The following is an 18,164-nucleotide window of genomic DNA, read 5'->3' on the forward strand; positions in this document are numbered from 1 at the left end:
CCTTTTGAGTGGTGGCTCCCTGTTTGTGGAATTCTTTCCCCATGAGGCATGCCTGATCCCATTATTATGCATTTTCAGGCATCAGGCATGCCTATTCATCCAAGCTTTCAATCATTTAATGTGGAGGGTATTGGGTATTTCTATGGTGGTCTCTTTTTGCTTGTCTTTTTATGGGGTGGGGTGTTGAGTTACTTATACCTGCCCTTTTATATATATTACAGATGTGCTGTTTGGTTTTTAGTTTTATTCTGGTTTTTATGTTTTGGTTTTAATTTTTGGGTCACTTGGTGTCACCTTCTCTGAGAAAAGGAAGTAATTCAATAAGTAATCATAATAATATTTTAGCTTTCCCATCAACTCTGCAAAAGGGGAACAGGGCACAGGGCCTATCTCATGCTCTATCTTGTTCTTTCCTTGAGGCAAACATCATCATGACAGGCAGTAGTGGCCTTGCAGTTCATACACAGATGGAGTTTGAGATGCCATATTTCTCCTGTCTTGTTTGTGTAGAGATAAGGGAACTTCCTGGCTCAGGCTAGAAGTCAGTTCCCAATTTCAAGGCACCAGCATCAGACTTTTTTGAGGCTGGGATTTTGCGAATTAAGCAAGTTACAATAAGTTGCTTTAACAGAGTTTAGACCTTTGGGGGGGTGAGTCAGTACAGCCTAGCCAAAAAAAAAAAAAAAGTTTTTAACCCCAAAACAGACTAGTTATTTTGCTGCCATGTACCTGTGTTAGCATATCTGTTGCATGGATTAATTACTTAAAATGGAAGTAACTTCCATTGAGATTTGCTATCTGGCATCCTGGAGGAGACTTCGACCCATCATGGGCTAGTGGCTATTTGCAAAGCTGTTTCAACACAACTAGACAGGTATATTATTCCTGCCACCTTTTCCTGCACATCTGCCTGCAGAGAACTCTTAGTAAAAAAATGTATGAACTTTTAAACTGTGCATGGGATTATCATTTTTGTTATTATGGTATGCATTTTTTGTGTTTTTATATTGTAAACCACCCTGCGATCTTTGGATGAAGGACAGTACAGAAATGTAAATAATAATAATAATAAAGTACATGCTGAGAAAATTTAATAACTTGTTCCTTGTGCAGCCAACGATTGACCATTTTGTTCCTTACTTTCTGTTTTAAAATTCCTCTTTGCCTAATACAGTATTTCCTGCTGTTTCTGCAGGATGGTGCTAAGTCTTCACTTTATTGTAACTCATGGATAAATGTAGAGAGTTACTCTCCTTTCTGTAGCACAAACTTCTGTTATCTCCCTGCCGTTGGCCAGATGGCAAAGTGATCTGTTTACGGAAAATATTTGAGTCACATCTACACCGTATATCTAAAGCACATGGCTTCCCCTGATGAATCATGGGAAATGCAGTATGTTAAGGGTACTGGGAATTGTAGCTTTGTGGGGTAGGTAAGCTACAGTTAACAGGATTCTTTGGTGGAAGCCATGCTTTCTAAAAGGTGTGGATGTCATTGATCTCATGCTGAAAGCAACACTACATACCTAACAGCTAACAGCAATTCACAATCCAATTCTAATTATGTTTACTTAATGAGTTCCACTGAATTCAGTGGGATGTACTCCCTAGTAATGATGCTTAGAATTGCAACCTAAGTGATGCATGGACAATTGGGGGAGATTTCCCTTTTAAAACATGCTAAGATCCTGTGCGAGGCTGAAACCCTCTGGTTCCTAACCAGGACTAGTCCAAGACAATTTGCTGCCTGTGGCTAAAGAACAAAGTGACATCTCTTCCCTATTATGTGTACAAAAGCAGTTCAATCCTACCTACTGGCAGCAGAATGTACTCCACTGCAGCTGAGGTCAGCCGCCTGGCTGAGGGAGTGCTTGGCAGACATTGCCCTGCCCACTCCCTGCATTTATCCGCAGAGGCAGCAGCCTCACTCTTGTCTCATAGGACGGCTAGCTCTGCTCCTAAACCCAGTCACAAGTTCTAAGAATGAGGTCAAAGGAAATCTGCTCCTTCTCCTAGAGGGTGAAAGCCACTGCAAACAAAGTGAAGAAAATCTGGGCTAACTGCAAAAGCATTCAGAGCTGAGCTTTAACACTTCACTGATCACAATGCTAAAGTGACTTGCACGTATAACATTCTGGAGTCTATTTATCAGGAGTGAGGCAATGGGGTGTCCTGTAGTGATGAGGAAAAGAGACTGAACTACATATTTAATCTAAATCTAGACTTCAGGTGTGGGTTTTTTTGCTTTTCTTTAGCTGTGTGCTTTCCTATAAAACTGGTGTTATGGTAAAATCTGGGTGCGAGGCTGCTCTGCCACCCAGCTCGTCGGACTAAGTCCACGGGTCCCTGCAGAGGGAAATGAGCTCAGCCGGAGACAGGAGCAAGCTGCAGAAGATCCAAGTTTATTGCGCAACAGGTTCAAGGCGAGATTGAACAGCGAGAAAGGGGTGACATGAACTTTTGAAACTTCCCTCCATGTCCCAGAATACAGTGCAAAATACATCACAGTTACATCATGAATACATTAAGGAGAGGTTGGGTTACACAGATTACGTCATGAATACATTAGGAAGAGGTTGGGTTACACCGGATTAACATATGGAGGCGGGAATATGCAGAGCTGGAGATATGCGCAGATAAGCACATCCTGAGTACCGGTGATGAGAAGACAATGGTCCATGTATACATAGTCTGCCACCTGGCATTGCCCGGAGGAAAGGCTTGGCAGAGTGATTTGATAGGATTAGACTCTTCCTGAGAGTACGTGACACTTTGCTTGGGGGATTATGGAAGACAGGGAAGGTGTCATGGAGTCCTAGGGAAACTAAGCCGATTGGCACCAGAAGCAAGAAAATCGGAGTTGTGGTTGATTTTATACGAATTTCTAAAGATATTAGTCCATTTTATATTGATAATTGAGATTGGAAACAAAATAGACACATTGTAGCGAGATTTGACACTTTTATGGGTTCACAAGTTTCGATTCCATTGTTCTCCCAGCGGGAGCCGTCAGCAGCTTGTCAAGAGGTTAAATAAGGCATGCAGGAGTTCGCTGAGCTAGCTCTGTAAAGACGAATGCATGGTTCTGATTGGGTAGAACGCACCCATTCAAGAGACACAAAATGTCTGTATACACGGTCTACTAATGGAAACAATACAGCGGGTATAGTGAAAGGGAGACATAAGGCGGTTTGGGCTTATTTTCGCCCGGTCTATTTATTCTAGCGAATGGACGTAGGGAAAGGAGAAAGGCACTTTTATTTATGGGGTTCGGAGTTAAGTGTGGTGCTTGTGTAACAGTGTGGGGGCTGAGGGGTCCATATGGGGCTGGGTGCCCTAGAGGTCATCGCCTCAGACCCTCTGGTGACTGGCGGAAGGGGTGAAGAAGACATGCCCCCCCTTCCGTATCACTGGCAAATATTTCTATTTAGAACCACCGTACCCGTGAGTAGAGCTGAAGCGGGAGAATTGGATTTCTAAAAGTTTAATTTGGTATCGTAACGGGGAGGTTCAATACAGGAAGTCCGCCTTCCCCTTTTGTAAATAGACTGAAGCATTGAGGCTGCAAGCTGAAGCCTTGGAAAGCCTATTGTAAAGGACTAAATTTCCATCGGTAAAGAACATTAACCCCCCCCCTTGAAGGCAGGAGAAGGGGGGGAGTTGTGAACTGAATATACCTGTGGGAAAGAGCGAAGAGAGCTAAAATACCGCCGCTCAGACCCTGGAAACGGGCTGCTAGCAGGACTGACGTTCTTTGGAAGGCTCACTGACAGCGATTAGAACGTTCATTGACAGCTAGCTAATAAGAGAAATACATTGTTTCTACTGTCTCCGTCTGCTTTTAAAAAGGAGTAAAAGTAACTGAAAATTGAAACTAACTTCATTGTTTGAGCTGTGTTTAAAAGAGGACATTATTGACTAATATAAACAGAAACTGTTTCCCTCTAGAGGAAGCTTTTGAAACTGTTACAAGAGCTGGGCTGGGGAATTTCCAGCTGCAAGATAAAAAGCTGTGAGACTCTGGGACTGACCTTGAATCGGTTAAGTGTTATGGCAAATGGAAAGGAAAAAACAGACTAGTCAATTCCTGAAAAAATATTAAGGTCTGGGAGGACTTGGCAGCAATCTAGGAGAGCCTCAATATCAGGCCCCTCTGCTTCTTCCGCTATTGTTTTTGTAACAGTATATTCAAAATCAAGAGGAATGGCGACAGAAGAGGCCTTAGCGGTTGCATTAAGTAAGATAAGTGATTCACTGGAACAGCTTAACAAGAAAATAGATGTGACAAATGCGAAAGTGGATGCTGCAACTATTAAAATTGACTTAAATACAGAAAGTATAAATAATCTGAGACAAAAGGTGAATATTAATACAGAAACAATCCAGAAATTGATACAGGAATCTACTTTGATACGGCAGACTGCGGAGGAAGCTAGGGAGAAAGCCGTTGCTGCTGAATGTAAAGTAACACAATTGGTGAAAGAGAGAGAGTCCCAGCCTTACAGAGGCAACTTGATGACCATAAGTCGATGCTTGCTATGATTGAATTTAAAGAAAAACAGACGAATTTGAGGATCAGAGCCCTTCCTGAATTGGAGAAGGAAAGTTTGATAGATTTCTTCACACAGGAATTTGCTGATTTTTGGGACTTGGATCTGGGTCAAGAAGAGTTTAAAACTGTGAGGGCCTTCAGATTTGGAAGAGGAGGGAAAAAAGAGAAGAACAGAATAAGAGACTGTTGGCACTACCAGAAGAACCTAGAAGTACAACAGCCAAGAGTGGAAATTTTTAAAGACGTCCCGAAATCTTAGGTCTAACTACGGAGATTTGGTTGCCCTGCTGAGAAGGAATAAAATCATCTTTAGGCGGGAGTTTCCCAAGGTCTATTCTTCAGCTTTAAAGGAAGGAAAATAAAAATAAGATCAGTAGAAGACAAAGTAAAGTTTTTGTATAAATACGAAGAAGATCTGCAGAAGGGACTTGGAAAAGAGCTAAGAGCATCGGACAGAAGATCCAGGTTGATGGACTATATGGAATTGGCGGAAATGACTGGCAGAATCCGAGACCAGGGAGAAGAGTCGGTGGAAGAAGATTGGAAAATAGTTTAAAGACTATTTATAGAAATATTGTAAAATTAATGAATGTTAGAAAAATGTTGGAATGAAGTTATATGGCTTTAGTAGAAATGTTATAAGGAATTAGGTATAAATAGATTATTAGAGTATTAAAGGAAAAATAAGGTTAGAATATGTTAAGATAATTATAGGACAGAAAATAGAGGAAGATGGAAAGGAATTGCTGAAACCATTAATAGAAGAGGAATACAAAAAGGGAGGTGTGAGGAGGTTGTTGAAACAAGTGAATGAAAGATAAGATACTGAAATTGTATGATGTGTGCTAAACTGTTTTTGTTTTCTTTTGTTTAGTTTATTGCGTTAGTGTTGTGTAATCTTTTTATATTGTATTGTATTGTCTCTTTTTTTCTTTTTTCTTTTTTTCCCTTTCCTTTTTTGTAGTGTTTAAAAGTAATAAATATTATTTTTAAAAAAATAATAAAGAGGCATGGCTTCCTCCCCTCCCCCCCAAAAAAAATCCTGGGAAGTGTAGTTTGTTAAGGGTGCTGAGAATTGTTAGGAGACCCCAATTCTTCTCAGCCAGAATTCACAGATTTCCCTCTTAGGAAGCCTTTTGACTGTTAAACTACTCTGGTCATTGTAGGCCTGTTTGGGGGAATAAAGGTAAAGGAACCCCTGACCTCGGTCCAGTCGTGCCCGACTCTGGGGTTGCAGTGCTCATCTCGCTTTATTGGCCGAGGGAGCTGGCGTACAGCTTCCGGGTCATGTGGCCAGCATGACTAAGCCGCTTCTGGCGAACCAGAGCAGCGCACAGAAACGCCGTTTACCTTCCCGCCGGAGCGGTACCTATTTATCTACTTGCACTTTGATGTGCTTTCGAACTGCTAGGTTGGCAGGAGCAGGGACCAAGCAACAGGAGGTCAGCCCATCATGTGGATTTGAACCTCCGACCTTCTGATCAGCAAGTCCTAGGCTCTGTGGTTTAACCCACAGCACCACCCACGTCCTGCGTTAGGGGAAACAGGACATCCTAAAAACACTGAACACCCTTAGCAGACTACAGCTCCCAGAATGTTTTTTTTTTGGGGGGGGGATGACGACCTCTATGACTGTTTAAACTGACAGGATGCCGCTTTAAATGTGTAGTGTAGATGGGGCCTACGTTAGGAAATAAGAGTTTCAACTATGTCACTTGTGCTTTTGCTAATTTGTGCTCAGATGCTTGCTCTCTTCACTAACTTCCTGTCCCTCGCTCTGTGTTCTCCCCTCCCTCCTCTCTTTTTCAATCTTGTCTTCCTACAGCTGAAGAATGTACCAGTTCTGATTTCCTCTTTATCATCCCCATTGTGGTGGGTGTGGTCATCGGACTCCTTATTGTTTTTGCCTTTGTCTTTTATATGATCGGAAGGCGGAAAAGTGACAGTGGCTACCAAGCTGTATAACCCTGTTATGTGCTGCTGCTGCTGCTGCTTCTGCTTTTCTTCCTTTCTGTTTCCGCTGGCCCCGTACCCTTAACTGACTTTCGAGCTCATGGTTTTCTTACAGTAAAAGAAAAGAAGAAGGAAAATACACACAAGCAAGGTAAATATAATTTGTGCATACAACAGGAGGTAGGAACTGCTGACTGAGGCTGCTGCCTACTTTGAGAATCTTTTTTTGGACTCCCCTTCACCACTTGAAAACAAGACTGATTTCTGAAGAAAGAAGTGTTGGAAACAAATCTCATCCCTCTTCAGCTTACGCTTCCAATTTGCATTTCCTGGATTCTAGTTATTGTGTGGGTATCGAAACAGTTAGCAAACTTTCAGGGGGCGTTTGCAGCTTTAGGGAGCAGCAGCAAATGTCATAGGAAGTTTCCTTATACCAAGTAAGACTGTGGGCGGTCAAACTTTTCATACCAAGTGGGCTGCAAGAGTTTTCGACATGGAACCCACGGGCTGTACACTGCCTTGCACAGGAAGGGGAGTGAGGCCAAAATTTGACACATGCACCCAGCCTTCATTCTGCCTTCCCAAAGCCAGATAAGCAAGGGGCTGGGCTTTGGGAAGGCTTTGGGCAGGTCCCAGAGCCCTTCCACCTTCTTCTCAAAGCTGCGAAAGCACTAAATAGGCTTTGAGAAGGAGAATGAAGGACTCTAGGACCCTGTAGAGCCCTCAAGCCTCCTTCCCTAAGCCCAGTGCCTCAGTTACCAAGCTTTGGGAAGGCAGCAGGAGGGCTGGGGATGAGGTGTCAAATGTTGCTGAGGGCCACCAAAAAAGGTTCCAAGGGCCACAGGCAACCCTCTGGCTATGCATTGAACCACCCTGACCTGGCCTGATAACAGTGCTTTTTTCCCCCTAAAAAAATGTTTTTGGGTACTCTCATTTTCCTACTCATATTGAAATACTGCCCCTCAATGAGGCCAAACTTAAATTCACAAAATGTTTAGGGATATGTGTATCCCTGTGTACCCCCAGAAAAAAGCACTGCCTGATACGGTCTACACTGACCACCAGCAGCATTCCAGGATTTCAGGTAGGAGAACTAACCAGCCCTACCTGGAGATGCCTTGGATTTAACCAGAGACTTATTGCATTTAATGCAGATGTTGTACTGCTGAGACACGGCTTTTCCCCTTAAAGGTTTTCAACATTTGTGGGAGTGAGGCTTTGGTTAAAGGTCGATTGTAACTTTAATTTCTGTGGCCACTTCGTACATGGGTAGGGAAACTGTGACCCTCCAAGGTGCTATTGGATTCCAACATTTGGCGCATAATTGAGGATGATGCAAGTTGTAAGCAACAGGCTTAGTAGATGAAAGTAAATCAGCTGCCTTATAGCAGACTATGCTATTTGGTCATCTAGCAAAGTAGGAACATAAGAAGCTGCCTTATACCGAGACAGCTCAAAATTCTATCTAGTATTATCTGACTGGCAACAGTTCTCCAGGGTTTCAGATATGGGTTTCTCCCAGACCCTACCTTGAGATTCTGGGACCTACTGCATGCAAAACAGATGCTCTACCACTTCCCCGTGTCTTCTCCAGGGACTGGGAACTTCCAGCTGCTATTGGGCCAACTGCTGGCCCATGATTTGGGATGCTGGGAGTTGTAGTCCAGCAACATCAGGAAGGCCACAAGTTCCCTGGTAGTTTGCACAAGGCCCAAATTGCCATGCATCCACAGGAGCTTTGGACTTGAATTTCTGGAGCAAGAGCCTCACCCCTTAACCACGTTACCCCACATATCAAACTACTTCTGACACCAAAGCTGCATGGAAGGAGACATGCCTGTTCAGAGAATGAAAAGGTCAAACCATCTTACTGGACAGGTGGGTTATTTCTCCCACAGTACAATTACTTACAGCACAGAAACTTAGCTTTGGGTAGGTCCAAAATACTTCATTTACAGTGACCAAGGTACTACCTATTACAGGCAAAATGTGAATGCCCATGGAAGTTTGCTACTTATTCTGGAGATGTATAAGCAGGTAAATCTTATAAGTAGGTTTGCATAAGACACATAAAACATAGGATAGTCACCAAACATGTATGCCTGAAGAATCTTGGCTGCCTGGCTAGAGATCCCATTACAGATGGTTATTTTTGTAGGCATTTCACTATGCCATAGGGTTGGGGAGGAATCTGTAGTCCTGCTGGAATAAAACTCCCATCAGCCCCAACCATTGGCCTTGTTTGGTGGGAATTGGGAGTCAACCAGCATTTGAACAGTCATACTGTCCTCATCCCAGGCTTTAGGTAATGTGAAGAGCCTTCTTCAAATGTAAATACACCTTGATTTATCATACTGGTATGTCATTTTTCATTCCCAAGGATACTCGGAGCAGTTCACAGTAATAAAATCAGGCAGAAGTGCAAGGTGCTGTGAGTGGTACCACATGACTTACAGCTGCTCTCTTGTATCCCTGACAAAGACCTGGAATGTATATGCTGGAAGTTGTCCCTGCAGATGGATTTGCTGAGAGAGCTGATCCATCTGTTTTTGCCCTGGCTGGCTACCTAAGTCAGGAATGGGGAAATGCATCTGGCTGGCAGGCCAAATCTTTACCTCTTCCCACTACACCCCTTGGGCCAAATTTGACAAGTGGGTGTGAGTCCATCAACTGACATGTTTTCTTTTCCTTGCACAGTTTGAAATAATACCACATGGGCAAAGACACAGCACTTTGCAGGTGCCAGACATCATCTGATTGCAATGCATGCACTCAACAGTCACAGCGGTGCTTGCAAACCCGACTTTACATAACATCAAGTTGTGTATGTGTGTGTGTGTGTGGCTTGGGCCAAAATGGTCTCACAGGCCATATGGGTTGACCAGATTAAGCTCATGGGCTGGAGGTTTCCCATTGCTGACAGAAGTGAATGGGTATGTACTTTTGCTTCCAGATAAATGTGAGGGATAGGAAGGGGAAGCACGCTATGCAGTGATCTGAAAGGACACAGGCTCTTGCTGTGCTGTGACTTAGCACCAGAATGTAGGGGCTCAGTTGCTTTGTCCGTGTTCATTCATTCATTCACTTACTGACTCACTACTTTACTCCCCTTCTTCATGATGCCATTTCCATTGCACAGTTTTCTTTCTGGTGACTGGGGCTCTCACAAAAGTGTTTCCAGTGCTGGATTTAGGGCAGTGCAGGTGGTTCCTCCATGCAGGGCAGAGCTGGGTGCGTGTGCAAAACTGAGAAGATCCATTTGGAGATGCCAGATTTTGGCCTTGCACAGGGCACCACATTATGAAAGATTACCAAAGTCTGCCCCTGCTGCTTCGCACAGCAGCCCATGCTAGCCCATTTTCTTCATGATTGCATGAGGTGGTACCCAAGCTGGATTGTGCAGCACACACCCAGCTCTACTCAATTGAATTGCCCTATGACTTAACATGAAGGCATGGCATATCCCTCAATGGTATTTTGAATTGTTAAAAGCTACTTTAGGTTTCTTCTGGTGTTAAAAACAAGCCAGCACTTTAAATGTTGTCATAGTATGTATGACAAGTGATAACGAAGATGGACGTATGTCTGTGCTAAACAATAAAGTCAACCATGGTTGTCTAACTTGACTTTGTGTTAAATAGTTCTTGGAGCACAAACGTGTAACTTTGAACGCGCTTTTCCAAGTTCAAGTTAAGTGTTGTGCATGCATGTTAACATAGCCCAATCCCACACCAACCTTTGATGCATGTTCTGATGGCAACTCCCCACTCCCCTTAGTCTCCCAGTCTGAAATGCTGCACAAATAAAGAGACAAATGGGGTCAGTGCACATTATGAAGATTTTTACTAATTCATTTTGATTTATAGTCCACCCTTCCCAAAGAGTGTGGGGTCGAAGTGAAAATACATTCATAACAAAACTCCCAGTTACACTGATTAAATCCACCACCTGGCCCTGGCCCTTGCTGCTCACAGCCAAAATGGATAAAAAAATCAGTGTTACAGCACTAACAGAAAGCATGTTGGCTTGGGCTACAATGAGCTGTCAGAGGATGGGAACACCAGAGCCAAGGGGTAGACCCAGGTAATTTATTTCTATGTACACTTTGTGTTTACAGTGCACATAAACACTAAGCTAAATGAGAGCATTCTCTCTATAGGCAAATTCAGGGGTGGAAATGATCTCTTGGCTAGGGTGGGCCCAGGGCTGTTTAGAGGTCATTGCCACTACTTAGAACTGAGCTTGAAAAGCAAAAGGCAACCAACACGCTGTATTTCCCCTGTTCTAGATCAGAGCCAGGAGGTCTCAGTAGATAGGCCAATAGTCATCAACATGACATTTATACTTTCTAACTTCTAAATTGGTGTGTCTGTGAACTGCCTGCCTCAAACAGAGGAGATGTGGACATGGAATATTCCATCTGAGCAGCGAGTTTTGGAGCAGGTGCCTTTTTAATAATCTAATACACACACAACTATCCAGAGAGGAGATTTCCGGGGTTTATATAATCTCCAGACTCCCTTGCTCAAGTTCAAGTGCACATACAACATATTAACCTTGGGGTGTTTGTTAATTGATGAGCAGCTGATTTGCATCTGCCTGGGCCCAGTGAGGGTGGGGGTGAGTGACAATAGCAATGGTTCCTTTTAGAGTCCAAATTGCCTGCTTCATACCAAATACCACACTTGTTGATGTGCCAGTGAAGAATCTAATATAAATACATTGTGTGTGTTTATGTTTTAATAAAAGTTTTCCAACATGACATGTGTTCATTTGCTCGTAGGATGGATGTTTTAAAATATGTCATCTATACTTAGATTTAGATTTGAGTAATCCATATTTCTTTTTGTTTGCTATGAAAGCCAAATAACCCCCCCAAATCAGGTTTGAATTTTCCTAGTGTGTGTGAATGGCCTATTTCTTCTTCTTTTCCCTCCTCCATGGTGAGAAAGATTTGCTTGCCATTGGAAGAGCGATAGCAAATGCTGCTCTGGCCTATGTTGTGATTTTCAGCATGAAGACTACTCGCCCCAGAAACCGGTCACTGTTGAAGTTGTTGATGATACCCTTGCCGTTCAGTTGGCACTGAACATTTATCTCTTTGTCCTTTGCCACGTCCGAAAAATGAATGCCCACCAATGGTTGTGTATAATTTACCTGGAAAAAATATAAGCAGATGAGAGAAATAGGAATGTCCAGTGATAGCTCAGAGGGGAATGATTGGTCTAAAACGTAAACAGGGGGCAAGTCAGCTGAAGTGTTCTGTGGCTTGAATCCAATATATATGTCACGTGAGCCAGATACAGGTACAGTCATACATTGGTTTTTGAACAGATTAGTTCTCAAATGTTTTGGCTCCTGAACGCTGCAAACCCAGAAGTGACTCTTCCGGTTTGTGAACTAATTTTGGAAGCCGAATGTCCAACCGGGCTTCTGCGGCTTCCAATTGGCTTCAGGAGCTTCCTGCAGCTAATCAGAAGCTACACTTTGGTTTCTGAACATTTTGAAAGTCAAATGGACTTCCGGAACAGATTCCGTTCAACTTCCAAGGTATACACAGAGTGGAATTTAATGCACTCAATCTATTAGCACAAGGATTTACCCTTGTGCAATAGACTGAAGCAGATCTGGGGGTGGTGTGGGGTGTGTAGGGGGTGGGGAGAAGGAAGAAAGTTCCATTGTGTAAGTATACATCCTTACACTAAAGGAATGAGTGCGTTAGATACTTCATTGCGTATACTGGCACGGCCTGTCCCAACATTAGACAGAGGGAAGCATATGGCTCAGGCGGCAGATGCTGGAGAATGGCAAAGAGCAGTGAGGTGTTGGAGGACAGAGGTGTAGGTGTCACCTGGCCTGCACTACACTCTCCCTAAGATACCCTGCTTTACAATAAGCCCACAACTTATGTGGGGATTACGTTCCAGGAACTGCACCTAATGCAAAAATCGTGTATTGGGTTCAAGGGTGGGTGTGATTACCAAAGTCAGTTTTTCCCAGAACGCTGCCCCCTTTCTAAGTTTTTAATATATATCTACCATGCACACAAGTCACAGACTTTGGCACATCCTCCCAACTACAATGTGTCACAATAGTGTCAGTTTACACATTCAACTGCAGGAGATTAGGACCTTATCTAGACTTACAACTGAACACATCTGTAAACTGTGCCATTTCAGAATTCAGAGGGGTATGCCACTGCTGAATGTTTTACCCACATTAAATAAAGAATCCCTGTCCCCAGCCCTGCACCCCCAAATGGTCTCTAGCACATCAGGAAGAAGTTGTGCTACACTTCCATTAAGTGGAAACACCACCCACTGCATTCTGAAGTGGTGCGATCCGTTCTGCTATCTCAGAACTCTAATTACCCACTGCCTACTTTGGAACTCTTTCTCCTCTTCTGTTTAAAAACTGCTCTTCTTATTCTCTGCTACCCGGCAAACTGCTAAAGCCAGGCAAGTGAAAGGCATGCTTGCCCAACAGCTGCATTTCTACTTACATGTGTGTGCTTGCCGTAGTAAGGGAAGTACATGGGATCAAATGTTGAAGATGGGTAGAAATCCACTGTCTTGATATCCGCCGCATCACCTTTCTGCATTAACAAAAATAAAGGCATGAGTAAGATACAGTATGGATTCATGGTGCTGATGCCAGCCATGCAATAAGCAATACAATCAGGTGGAAAAGGACTCACGTGTACATTGCAGCTCACGGTCACTGGATTCCCATAACCAGGCTTATACCCTACAATCTATGACAAAAGACAGTATTTTTAATTATCTTTGAATTAAAAACAAAAAAGGTAGCCTATGATTAAGATGAAGCCCTATTTTGCTATATGGTTCCAGCAGGTCTGCAAAGCACAGGAGGATACACATCTGTAATACACTGCCTTGGTTCGCACATAAAGTATTCCATGGTTTGTTTGGCAAACCATGAGTTGTCTCCCAGACAATAAAACAAAGGATGGGCCTTTTCTCTAACGTTTTTTATGTTTTCCAGTTGTTTTCACCTCATGCCTTTATAGTTTAGTGGCCATCTGGAACCATGTGGGCAAACAAATCATGGTTAAGGAAGGGTGTAGGGTTTACACAAAACGCCAAGCCATAGTTATAACAAACCAAGGTTTGTTAGCCATCAACAAACCATGGTATCAGATTGGTTAAGCTGCTAGGTAGGGTTTACACATAACACTTAGTCATGGTTTAGCATTACATGCAAACCAGTCCAAGAAGTATTTTTGGCTATTGAGCAGTCAACACAACACACAGGAACCTGAGAATCCTAGTGTGCATTCAGTGAAGTAACAGCCCTAGTATAACACACATTTTAATCAGCTGGTTGATTAAAAAAAAAATCTGTTCATCAGAAATGTGCGACTAAAAAGATTTCTTTCTTTTTAAATTCCCTGCAACAAATTGTGATGTAGATCCATTACTTGGGGTTTTCCCAACCCCATAACCACACAGCCAATTTTGAGAACAGCCTAATGCCCTCCTCCAAAGTGCATTTACTGGGAAGCAAATCCAATGGTTTCAGTAAAATGTCCAGAACAGGCAAGCTTATGAAAGCAACATTAGGCACCACTATGTGTCAGGATCACACAATGTACATTCATTTAAATCAATGTAATAAAACAGGAGCCCAGCAAAGAGTAATGTTCCTTCTCTTCACTTCTTATCAAAAATTAGAAGCATTTTAAATGAAATATGTTGCACCTCTCACACAAATTTACTGTGCTATGATTCAAAGCAAATAAGCAGATATGAGACAACAGTTGTTTTTAATCACTAAGAGGGGGGTTGGGAACCAATAGTGTCGTTAGTTACCGTAACTCCAACTCCCATCAGCCCCAATCAGCATGGCCAATGGTCAGGAATGATGGAAGCTGTAGTCCAGAATCATCTAGATAGCCACAGGAACCCCATCCCTACACTAAGAGGATAGTGCACTAACACAACCATGAACTATGAGAGTTAAATTAAACCTGCATAGTCAGAAACATGCATATTCTAGGAGGCAGCTATCATCTTGATCTACACAAAAATTGGCCACCACTGCAAACAGCATGCCATTTCAAAAGACTTATTTTTCTGACCAGCAAGGCAATTCTTGTGTTTCTTCATTAACCACATGTATGTGAGCACACACCTCTCCCATTCCAGGATACATAAAAAGAAATAAAAAGTAAGCCAGGGAACATACTCTATTCATCTTCAGCAAGATGCAAGGTTGTCCTGTTGAATAGCCAAACGATGGATCATTTATCCCAGAACAAGTATTTAATGCGGATCGCTTGAATTGGCAAGCTTTTTTCAGACCACTTTCTTCACCATCTTGGATGAAATAATTGCCTTCATTGCATTTAATGTTCTTCTCTTCTTGAACTTTGTCATCATAATCTAAAGGTAATAATACAGAGAACGTTAATATTCCGTATGCCTTTCACCACAACATTTTCTCTTGCTACAGGAGGCAGAAAGGTCCAAAGGGCTCCACATTCACTTGGTTATCTTTCCAAGGAGTGGCAGAATTTGGGATTTCAAAATTCAGCAGCACCCTATGCAGTGCCAAAATTCAGCACCCCCTGCTTCCCGCCTTCAGTCCTACATTGTTGTTGCAGCATCCCCTGTGGGGCCCTAATGGCTTGCCGTCCAGGGTGGGTGAACCAGTTGTGCTGCCCTAAATCTGCCTCTGTTTCCAAAGGCCACGTGCCAGTGGTAGGCAGGGCCAGTGGGTACTGTTATGTACTGAGTTGAATAGGATCCAAAATGCAGCAGTCTGATTGGTCCTAGAACAATAGGATTTAGAATGCAGCAGTCTGATTGGTCCTAGAACAATGCAGCAGTATGATTGGTCGGCAGGAGCCACCCTATCCAGCTCCAGATAGAAGTGAATCCACAACCTGATTAGCTTACAGGAGAAGTCCGGAATTAGCCAATTACGTGCAGCCCATTGTGTAAATAATGTATATAAAGCAGATACTTTGGGGGACTTCCATTCCTCCTCACCACTATGAGCTGAATAAAGAGCATGAAATCACTTTGCAACTCTGAGTATATTTCCCTGACAACGAGGATGGGATCCCGCTGAGCTGACTGCCACACACAGCACTGCCACCTGCCGCACCGCTGCCTCGCACCATGTATCCAGGCTTCAGCTCCAGGACACAAGGAACTCGAAATGGCAACCAACAGCAGCTTCTCGCCGTTCAACCTGGTGCGGACCACCAAGGACACCCTCCGCCGCATGACGCAAGGGCATTGGGAGTACCGCCTTGCCACATTCCTTCTAGCACAGCACAGCACCCCCAGCTCAACGACTGGCCGGAGCCCCGCTGAACTACTAATGGGTCGACAACTCTGAGTATATTTCAGGTACATAAGATTCCTACAGGTTGGCTGAGTCACATGACTTGAATGTCATTACTAACTGATTCTTCTTCCCAGTTTGACTTCATCAGATTGGCTAATTTATCCTCTTCCTCCCCCTTCTTTTCCCTCTTTTTCTATTTCCTCCTCTCTCTCTATCCCCACTTCTCTTTCCCCCTCAACCCCATATTGCCTGCAACAAAAATGTCTCAAACTGACTGTAATTGACCTGTATGAAGGATTCTTACAATTTAAAAACAGAGACACTGAATGTACTTTTGTTACTTATGGAAAATCTTTTAATAGAAAACATTTTTTTTAAAAAAAAAGATTGGCTAATTTATATGGAGCTTGGGGGGGCAGGGTGTGAGTAATATACAAAAAAACCCCCCAAAAAACAGAAATCCAACCTTGTAGGAACGCATGCAGGTTATCCACATATTTCTGCCAGGAATCGGCGTCAGCGGGTTTGAACGCAATGTTGACTGAGCTGCTAATGTGTGGTCTAATCATAACTCCTGCAACAGAAAAAGCCGGAAACGGAAGTGTGGATCCAAAATGGAGCTTTTTTTAAATTGAACAGAGGTTGGCAAGAAGTTCCCTGATGGGCTTTCCCTGCCCTTTGATGCCCCATCTCTATAGCACCGCTTCCTATAGTTGTGGTGGTTCCTCCTTTCCTCCTCCCTTTGCTCTCTCAACTGAACCCACCATCCAGAGCGAGAAAGCAGGGTGCTGCTCCTTCTTCCATAGCTGTTCATTGCTCAAGCACCGGAGGAAGCAAGGGGGTAACAATGGCAGCAAGGACTTGCGGCCGCCCCCTGTCTTGTCCATTTGGACAGCAGGTTGCAGTGGATATACTATAGCTCCTCATCTCAAAAGAACGCAAGAAGTGGGCTGCTGGATCAGGCCAAAGGCCCACCTGTGCCAGCATCCTGTTCTCACAGCGGCCACCCAGATGCCCCTGGGAAACCCACAAGCCAAACCTGAGAACACCACAGTCTTCCCAACCATGTTTCCCAGGAACTGGTATTCAGAGGCACAACCCCATGCAGAACAGCAGTGGAGGGTCAGGGGACAACTGTGAAATGTCCCCCCACCCCACCCCAGGAGGTAGACCCTCAGAAACTATCCAAGGATGTAACAATAGCCCAAAACCAGATGCTAGGCTTTCTGTTGGTACTGAGAGGGGAATAGGGCCTCCAAACAACTCTCAGTTGCAATCCCCAGCGGGGTTTATCAGTCAACTCTTCTTCCCAGGAACAGGGATTTGTCTCCTACATACTTCCAGAACAGTTAACACACTAAAATCCCCAGGATTCTTTGGGGGAAGCCATGACTGTCAAAGCGGTATGATACTGCTTTTAAAGCATAGTGCAGATGGGGCCTTCCTTTCTAACATCAACATCCCACACCTGTCTTCTGGTATAGAACCCAGTGTGGTGTACGTGTGGTCCCTAGGTAGTCGCCCTCCATCCAGGCATTGGCCAGCCCCAGATCTGCTTAGCTTCAGCAAGGTGGTGGTCTCATGCACCTGGGATATACATGGTGCATCACCACCAACATATGTAGGGTTGATACAAATTCCATGAGCCTAGCAAGCTGTGCTCAGAGGCAACTGAGCTATAGCGATCTGAGTTCAAGTATATCATTTACCTGGTGGAGCAACTCTGTCCCTGTGCTTCGGTGTATAGGGGCTCAGAGTCATTAACATCATATACATGCAAAATGCAAACATCCCAGCCAGGAACAAGTACAAAACGAGGTAAAATAAGAGTATCAGGCCTGCAAGACAAGAGAAGACGAAACGCTGTTGACTTCCCATGAAGGTAAGAGGTATCCTGTATGAAGCAGCAGCAGTAATTATGCTGGTCCCACAAACATAGAGTAGGGGGCAGTGAGGCTCTCTATCCAGGCATACAGAAAAGGATGCTGGACTTGATCGGCTGCCCCCTGGTACTTTGTAAAGGAGCTGTAGTTCAATAGTCAAGCATCTGCTTTGCATGAAGAAAGTCCCAGGTTCAATAATCTCTAGACAGGGTTGGGAGAAATCTCTGGGCACCCACAAGTCAATGAGCAAAGCTGGAGGGACACAGCCAGCCAACCTCTGTGGCGCTACCTCTGAGAGAGAAGCTGTTCAGCTCCACCTTCTACAGCCAGCCAGCGAGTCACCTTTTGCAGAGGGGGCTCGGATGTGGAGGCAAAGTCTGCCCCCCAGTCCAGGCCCTTCCCTGCAGAAAAGGGTGTCTCACTGGCTGTGGAGAGGAGGAGAAGAGGAGCCCCCCTTCT

General features: G+C 43.9%; 2 protein-coding genes across 5 annotated transcripts in view; one reads left to right on the plus strand and one right to left on the minus strand.

The window, feature by feature from the left end:
* LAMP2 (lysosomal associated membrane protein 2) overlaps window positions 1-10,125 on the plus strand; it is a 31,213-nt gene extending 21,088 nt beyond the window's left edge. The window contains exon 9 of the mRNA XM_079962841.1: window positions 6,377-10,125. Coding sequence (XP_079818967.1) covers window positions 6,377-6,516 — 140 coding nt within the window. The 3' untranslated portion in view covers window positions 6,517-10,125. The remainder of the gene's footprint in view (window positions 1-6,376) is intronic.
* A 205-nt stretch (window positions 10,126-10,330) lies between these two features.
* ATP1B4 (ATPase Na+/K+ transporting family member beta 4) overlaps window positions 10,331-18,164 on the minus strand; it is a 41,677-nt gene continuing 33,843 nt past the window's right edge. For all 4 annotated transcript variants that reach the window (XM_079962885.1, XM_079962886.1, XM_079962883.1 and 1 more), the window contains 6 exons: window positions 17,532-17,660; window positions 16,289-16,396; window positions 14,713-14,909; window positions 13,202-13,258; window positions 13,007-13,099; window positions 10,331-11,661 (listed from right to left, as the gene is read on the minus strand). In XM_079962885.1, coding sequence (XP_079819011.1) covers window positions 11,500-11,661; window positions 13,007-13,099; window positions 13,202-13,258; window positions 14,713-14,909; window positions 16,289-16,396; window positions 17,532-17,660 — 746 coding nt within the window. In that variant the 3' untranslated portion in view covers window positions 10,331-11,499. The remainder of the gene's footprint in view (window positions 11,662-13,006; window positions 13,100-13,201; window positions 13,259-14,712; window positions 14,910-16,288; window positions 16,397-17,531; window positions 17,661-18,164) is intronic.

Source organism: Podarcis cretensis, assembly GCF_951804945.1.
Source record: "Podarcis cretensis genome assembly, chromosome: Z".
Classification (NCBI taxonomy): domain Eukaryota; kingdom Metazoa; phylum Chordata; class Lepidosauria; order Squamata; family Lacertidae; genus Podarcis; species Podarcis cretensis.